Source organism: Mercenaria mercenaria, chromosome 7 (assembly GCF_021730395.1).
Source record: "Mercenaria mercenaria strain notata chromosome 7, MADL_Memer_1, whole genome shotgun sequence".
In the NCBI taxonomy this organism is placed as follows: Eukaryota; Metazoa; Mollusca; class Bivalvia; order Venerida; family Veneridae; genus Mercenaria; species Mercenaria mercenaria.
Window position 1 is genome coordinate 4,733,932 of NC_069367.1, and position 8,534 is coordinate 4,742,465.

General features: G+C 34.0%; 1 protein-coding gene across 1 annotated transcript; it reads left to right on the forward strand.

The window, feature by feature from the left end:
• The first annotated feature begins 4,431 nt into the window (after window positions 1–4,431).
• Window positions 4,432–7,660, forward strand: LOC123555671 (uncharacterized). The gene is made up of 4 exons (XM_053548925.1): window positions 4,432–4,616; window positions 5,562–5,863; window positions 6,586–6,668; window positions 7,541–7,660. Exons 1-4 carry the CDS (start codon window positions 4,501–4,503, stop codon window positions 7,658–7,660), a joined length of 621 nt encoding a protein of 206 aa, XP_053404900.1. The 5' UTR covers window positions 4,432–4,500.
• Window positions 7,661–8,534: the final 874 nt, after the last annotated feature.

An 8,534-nucleotide genomic window follows, 5' to 3' on the forward strand; every position in this document is an offset into this window, starting at 1 on the left:
ATATTCCCGGAAAACCGCAATAATAAGTAATTACTAAATCTTTCCTGTGGCTGTGTGCAGATGTCTGGACAGATGTGCACAAAAACATCGTAGAACTGATCTAGCTGGGCTAACTATACTCAGATATTTTCCACTTTTCTCCGGATAAACTTTAGTTAAAAAGGCGGCAACCTAATACATAGCATATGTCTTTTTTTATTTAACTAAAAATGTAAAAACGCTACAAAACAAAAAGTAAAGGTCGGTTCACTCAGACTTTAAAAACCACCACCGTACCATTAAGGTAAACTTGGATGGAGTAAAATAATTTGAAGATTTTACCGTGGCTGTTCTCATAAAACTATAAAATGTTTGAGCTTCGAATTCGTGACCCAGTTTTACACCGCCTATTGTACAAATACTTAAAAAGTAGTCCATCATTTGCATTGATAGTATAAATCTCTATTAACGGTATAAACATTTATTGACGGTTTAAACCTCTATTGACCAACCTTTATTGGCCGTATTAATCTCTATTGGCCGTATAAACCTCTATTGACCGTATGAACCTCTATTCACCGTATAAACCTGTATTGGCCGTATAAATTTCTATTGGCCGTATAAAACTCTATTGACCGTATTAGCCTCTATTCACCGTATAAACTTTTATTTATTGTATAAACCTCATTATGACACGGCAAGGTGATATCGGTCAGATAAATGCGTAGTATTAGGATAAATAGAGAATATTTGATTACTGTCTGATAAATCTAAATTTATTAGGCGAGTCGGAGAAAAAATATATTAGGCGAGTCTCTGCCATGCCTTATATTTTTTCGTAGACGAGCCTAATCAATCAATTTTTTTTTCAGACAGTAATCTAATATTCTATTTATCCTACCTGCTCAGAAATTGGGGGAAAAAAGTCGCTGGAAAGAGCAACAGCGTGTAGACTAGACGTCATATATGACGTCCGCAAGTGCAATTCAATTTGTGGATAAAATTGAAAGAAATGCAATAACTTTTTTGTTTCTGGATGAATGAACTTTTGATATTACCACTTACCACTTTTTTCTTAGTTAGAACAAAGAGAAAAAAGAGCTATAGAATGTAAAATATATTTTATACTTCTTTGGTTAGAATATTTCCAATACAATGATAATGGTTTCAATGAAAAATTCGGAAAAAATATTTTTCAAAATTTCCGGCTGAAGTGCTGTAAAAGTGAAAAGTAGCAATAACTTTTTTGATTCTGGGTAAAGACCTTTGATTTGACCACTCATTTTCTAAATTCAGATATTTCCAATACAATGGTGACTGTTTCAATGCAAAATTTTGATAAGATATGTGTTTTGAAAAGTTCTCGCAAAAGTAATATCGTGACACTGACTAGAAAAAGCAAAGTTTATTAGGCAGTCTGACTTTGTGCAATATTTTGCATGAGGGTAGGATAAATGTGTAGTAGGATAAAAGCCACTTCGTATCTCGTACAATTATGTTTACTTTGAGAGATTCTTTTAATGTTTCTGAGAAAGGTATTCTTGCTTTTTACAGTTTCCATTAAGGGAAGCCTGAAATAAACTTTATGAACTCTCACTAATGAATAAAACATTAACAGAAACTTTAGACTTGAAAAATCGCATTTCACACGCAGAATTCAAGCTATTTTGAAATCATGTTATTATTCGCTTTTCCGTTGAAAAATAGGGAATACCAAATATTTTTAGAATAATTTCTAGATCAATACTGGTTTGTAGTTTTGAAAGACCTATATAAATAGGATGTACTTAGTTATAATTAAGTTGGCAGCGGGCCGTCAATGGTGTTAATGCTAATAGGTACTTTGTTGAGAAACTCCAGCCAGTTTTTTTTTTTCTATTTTTTTTTTTTTACTAAATGAGAAACTGAGAGACAAACTTTCAGCACAGGACTCTACTGCAAATGCATTAAAGCGTAGATAAGTAGCATATCTTTACACATGGAGATTTTAAAGGCATTGAACTGTCCGGAAGTGTGGCCCCTTCATGCATTCCCCGTCCGGGTTTCAATTTATATATAAAGGATCGTTTTATAGAATAGTATACATGTTGTAGATCTATATGCTGTTCATTTTTATGTTTAACTCTTTATTGATTTCCTGTTCATTTTCTTGCCAACAATTTTGACATCAAACAATATGAGCAGGACTATCCACAGCGGCTGTTATCATATCTTGAATTATCTAATGCTGTTAGATATGTCTCTGAGCAATGCCAGCTGAGTTTTTGAAACGATGAGAATTGAGGTATCTGAAACAAAATCTCTCGGGCAGGAAGTATTAATGATAATTATCGTAGAAACACTTTCTTTGCCTGTTTCAGTATTGAACATTTTGCCATATTTATATAGACAAGTGCTATTTTCATATCAGTCACGATCAAAGGAGCATAACATACACATAATGACGCCAATTCATCTTCTACCTGTACAGAGACAGATCGATCTTATCAGTGTCACAATAATGTAATCTGAAGACGATTTTTTACCGCATGTAACTTAGTATTTAAAGATGTCAAACTATGCCCACTTCTATCATATTTTATTCAGCGCCAAATCAATAAATGAGAAGTATATTTCTTGAAATAAGTATTATTATTATTATACCAGATTTATATATAGTATAGTCGAACCGCGGGCCCGTAAGTTAGCATTATGACGTGATTTATGACGTTACACTGCCGCATAACGTCCGGTTCACTATTACTCGGATAAATTCGTTTAATTATAATTTTTTTTCAAAATATTTCAGTGAGCTCGCATCTAAGAATGACATAATTTATGACGTCAAATTGCCGCATAAATTTAACGTCCGGTTCATTACTATTCGGATAAATGAACTCCAGCATAATTTTTGTAATCTCGCATGTAAGAATCAAAAATGGCTAGATCGTTTTGTGTTTTTTCGTCTAATTTACTAATACAACATTCATCGTTCAGATGCTTAGATATTTGACCACTCGAGCCAACGCCCTCGTGGTCCAATCCTTGCGCATCTGAATATTGCACCGTGATAAATCAGACAACAAACAACTTGAATGCATTGACTCTTCGATAAATTACAAGTTTCTTTGTCACTGATCATTTGAACATTCTGATATAAATATCAATAAGCTAAGCTGCTTTCATACAATACATATTCTAACATGACTCGATTTGATTTCCAGTTAAACAAAGAAGGAAATCAAGCTCTGTATATTCTGCGATAAACAACGGTTGACGCGCGGACCGGTAAGAGAGCATTATGACGTCAATTATGACGTCAAATTGCCGCATGACGTCCGATACATTGCTCCTCGGGTAAATGAAGTCCAGCATAATATTAATTATAATATGTCAATGAGCATGTCAGAATGAAAACAATCAAGCCTTTCTTGTGATTTATCGTCTAATTTACCACGGTTCATCGTTCAGATGCTTCAGTATTTAACCACTCGGCAACGCCCTCGTGGTTCAATCCTTGCGCATCTGAATCTGCACCATGATAAATTAGACTGATAAACCACTCGAAGGCCTTGATTATTTGTTAAATTAGATAATAGATAAAGACGCAGTACCTAACATTAAAGATGATCAAATATCCGCTTACTTTAAGGCTGATGTATTAAACCTTCAACTAATGTCACGAAGGATAAATTCAGTCTCGTCCGTGACTGACTGCATGCACGTTCTGTACCAAAATGGCAACAAACGGCTTTCTGTAATTCTATACTTCCTTTTCTTCCAATGTAATTTAAAGCATTGCGTGTCCATTCATCTTAAACTCGCAGATAATTTTTTGAATGAACGTTTATTTCCTGGGTCTCAGCTGCAAAACAATTTGAGAAAATTCAGATAAACATTCTAAATAAATGTAGAAGAGTACACTGTGCATAAGATGTTACATAAACTTTAATTTATAAAATTTTCATTATGTCATTATTTAAAACATCAGGAACATTGTAACATGTATCAACACTATCAATTTAGCTTTAATGCAGGCGTGCATTTGACTATTCTGCCGTTCGATTCATCGTGACTTATTGACAGGAAAGGAAAATGAGTTTCTTTTTGCAATCGCAAACAATTTAAACGTAAAAGTCATTTATGTCGTTTTCTATTAAAATGCTTTCAATTTTATAGCTCCTTTTCTAGAATTAATGTGTCTGTTATGTTACTGAATTGCTTTATTGTCGATGATTGTGTTTTTCGTCCTTGGCCGACATTAACGAACATTTAGTAGGTATTAACACCTACGTTTCATCAACTGCAGGAATTTGACCATTTTGAAATAAACATGCCTTGTGCCCACGTTATTTACGGATATTATTGTTTGCTAAAGACGTTTCGCCGCATGACGAGTCAAGATGCCTCAAAACTCAAAGTCATTGAACTATTTTTAGATATAGGTCTTCTTATCAATTCACCTGTCCCGACGTCCATATTTAGCCGCGTGTACCACTAGCAGACAAAAGTTCACCTTCTTAACTTACACACTCAATCGTTATGTCGGCAGATTTTTTCTTTTCCGTATTATTCGCTTTGTTTGTTGTATCAATTTCTGCAAAGCCGAGCCTGGATGATGTTGTACACCGTTTAATTGAAGTAGAGACCAAACTGAAGTAAGTATATTTTGGAATTCACTGCAGTTTTAAAATCGAAATGACCTCTAAAGTGCAATATGTAATAAATGTAATTCTACTGAGAAGGAGCTTTGTAAAATATTAAAAGTTATCAAACAAGTATGAAAACTGGATTTCAAAGGAAAACAAATCAGCCGTTTAATACACCATATTATCGAGCCATTTTGAACCCAACGTTCTCTCATTATTATGAATGAGCACATAGACATAGACTTTTGCATGTATTAAATTAAAATTAACATAACAATATTATTACTTACAAAAAATGTGTTATATTGATTGGTATTCACTTGAATTGCCAAATTCGTAAAAGCCCAAATAAGGAAAAACAGTTGCTCAAAATGACTGCCACTTTATCTCGTACACGAATAGTTTCAAATGTGTTTGTAGTTTCGTCAGCCAAACTATTTAGTGAGAAAAGCTGACAAATGCTGCATATTCCTCTTTAAGATCAGGCCAGAAGAAAATATCGTTAAATTTATACTGATTTTAGTATATTCATATCAAACCGATATATCGAATGCTATCTCTGCTATACCAGAAAAAAGGATTTTTTCATAGAAAATAATTTATGCCGTTTTGTTGTTGGTAACAGTATCTCATTTTTCCTTTATTGTGACGAAATCACAATTCCGTGCGTGATGTTTTGAAAATTACAAATCAAAACAAGATAACACGTTCAAATAACACACGAAACTCTTCCCCAACCCCCAATCAAATTGAAGCCTTGCAGAAGTATAATATATAATCATATGGAAGTGTACACTGAATATATATAGAGATAAAAAACGGAATGGCAAAGTAAAACCTACAATGAGGACAGCTTACATAATTTCATTACTTTAGGAATATGTTGTATAAAAAATGAATTTTGTATTAAACATGTTGACGCTTAACTAACATATACTATTCAAATATGTTTAGGGAGAGCGAAAATGAAATCACTTTTCTTCGACAAACAACAATACTCCAGAAGAAGATAATAGAAAACCAAGAAATTAGAATACAGTCCTTGGAAACAGAAGCTGCAAGTCAGAGAGACATTATCAACGCAGATCGAGAAAAGGCTGCTGTTACAAACCGTGAAATTAAAGGTCTTCGTAATAAGCTTCGGACTTTGCTGAACAAAGTGATCCCGTTCGAAACGAGTCTAAAGCAGGAAAAGACAAGTTTGAAAAATAAAATACGGTCATCTGATCAAAACAATGTACAGTTACCGAGACAAGGTAGGATTTAATCAAATAGTTAATCTGAAGATGAAAATGAAATAATACAATTTGATGCAATTTTGAAAATTGTTTTTTTTTTCCAGTAAAATATCGAAATAGCAGTGTGAAAAAAATCAGTTCTTTTAAAGTGAAAAATATCATATGTTTTTTTTGATATGGAACAAAAAATCGTGGAAATTTAGTTTAAACATGAAATAAAAAAGAATATCGCATTGTTTTTACATAAGGGAAACATGTGCATGAACATTATATTCATATTTTCATGGCTACTTGAATTTCGTAGCTACTCAGAGGGTGAAAATATTGCATCTGGCGATCCCTTGGTGAACAATATTAAATAAGCCGTGCCACGAGAAAACCAGCATAGTGGGTTTGCGACCAGCATGGATCTAAACCAGCCTGTGCATCCGCGCAGTCTGTTCAGGATCCATGCTGTTCGCTTTTAAAGCCTATTGGAATTGGAGAAACTGTTAGCGAACAGCATGGATCCAGACCAGACTGGCACGGCTCAATTTTCATTGTTACTTTAAAAATGGAGAGAGTATCCTCAATGTATTGCCTACAATTATATTGTTATCGAATCTAAATCAATCTCATGAAGTTTTACATTTGATCGGTTTCAATGAAAATATTATACACAATTGATTAACTTGTAAACGTTCATAACAAATTCTTAGTTATAAAGACACAGTTTTGCTTTAACACTGACACTGTTTCAGCTATAGGAGGAGGAATTGCATTCACGGCATATCTGGATCATGATGCAGATTATGGAGCAGACCAAACTCTCAAGTATAACAAAGTATGAATAACGAAATTTTAATTTTATTCAAAAATGAAAAAAAAAAAAAATACTCGCAATATTTAAACTCTACCTGTCTTAATTTCATGGGAAGAAGAAGTTTTGAAAAGTTGTGCTTTAGGAAATGGTTGATATGATGTTTATTTATATTTGGTATTTAAGAAAATACCAAAGAAATGGCAGATTATTTCTTAAATTGAAATCTTACCTTCATGTACAATTACCACTGACAGAACATAACTATAATGTATACTTTCCCTTTAATTTGCATTTTATCACTACATCTAAAGACATTTCAAAATGACTGCACCTCAAAGTTACACACATACTGCTTAAAGTACAGAAATACTTTAGTGCAAATACATTGCCATAAAAATAAATAAATAAATAAATAAGGCAATATTAGTTCTAATTTCCTTATTGCGTCATGATGTTTCTGGCGTAATAAGTTTTGAATAGACTGATTCCAGTTTGTTTAGTTCTGCCCATTATTTTCCCGTATAGGGCAAACCCATTATTTTAACTGGGGACCATACGCCGCTTGTCATGGAATTAAACACTAGTGTAGCATTAAAGGTTCCATGTACACCGCCGTATGAACACATCTGCGGATGTCTCTAAATTGTTTTTGTACTTTTAACATGTGTAAATGTTGAGTTCTGCTCAACCTGGGGCTAGAGGGCGTGGACGGTAGCATGCATTTCCACTACCGTCCATGAACAGGCTCAATCAAACCGAGCCTGCAACATTTTCGTTTTTGTTGTGTTGAGCGACCTGTGGAGTTTCTACTTTTTCTATTTTACATATTTAGTTTTCTATAATAGGGCATACTACCGGCATTAGAACGTTTTACGTATATTAATTTGTTTTAGATAATCACCAATGACGGAAATGGCTACAATTACACACATTCCCGAGGTGTGTGTTCATCTCATTGGTCGCCCCAGAGGGGCATGTGTAACATGTTACTTCGTAAGTCTGATCATTGGTGAGATAAGGGAAGGTGAGAATCGACGGGTCCCACAGGCTCATACTGATTGATGACAACTGTTAAACAGCCAAGGTTATGATTGATCGTAATGTCGCTTTGAAAGACTGCCTTGAAATGCTCAAGTAAAACAGTTTTAAGATTAAACCCATGTGATTCGCTTTGGGTGATAAATGATTTTGGGGACTCCATATCAAGGTTAACCTTACTGCATTCTAAAATGGACGGTCATTTTAATTTGGAGTATTTTTATTCCAGGAGCGTGCCTGATTTGTATGATGAATGCTGGAAGTACAAAATGAATCACTATTAATCAGTGATCGTTTCACTGATTTGTGGAAATTCCGTCATTGTGTAAAGGCTTGTTCTTAATCTCACTGTCAGTCTTTAAATCCCATTTATAAACAGACCTCTTCAGTGTAATAAAAGGTTTTTCAAATCATTACTACAATCTTGGAATTTCAGCTTCCTCAAATTTTTTGTGGTCAATATTTATTTGGACATGAGTCATGTATATTTTCAAAGGGTGTCGACGGAAATTTTATGCGAATTGTCGATACATACGGGCAGATCGCGGCATGGATGGGCAGCTTTATTATTTGGTTCTGGTTTCTAAAGGCTTCCTTTCCAAGCGCTAGTGTTAAGATTATATCTGTTGTCAATACTTTTCCCATTTAATCTAACGATCCATTTCCGTGGATAAATTCTGGGTTAATTACAAATTCAGAAAGGTACTTCGAAATTAGCTCGTATCTAATTTTGGTTTAAATGTTTGTGACATTGATGCAATTTATTTGTTCACTAAGACGGTAGTGTGAAGAACAGGAAATTTGCATTTCAGTATAGAACATGGAGAAACGGGCCACGAAGAGTCGTTA

Bases quoted from the DNA above. Each gene is read 5' to 3' on its own strand.
- LOC123555671 (XM_053548925.1), top strand. From the start codon at position 4,501: ATGTCGGCAGATTTTTTCTTTTCCGTATTATTCGCTTTGTTTGTTGTA. The intron at 4,617-5,561 runs GTAAGTATATTT...AAATATGTTTAG, and splicing joins GAAGTAGAGACCAAACTGAA to GGAGAGCGAAAATGAAATCA. The intron at 6,669-7,540 runs GTATGAATAACG...AATTTGTTTTAG, and splicing joins AAACTCTCAAGTATAACAAA to ATAATCACCAATGACGGAAA.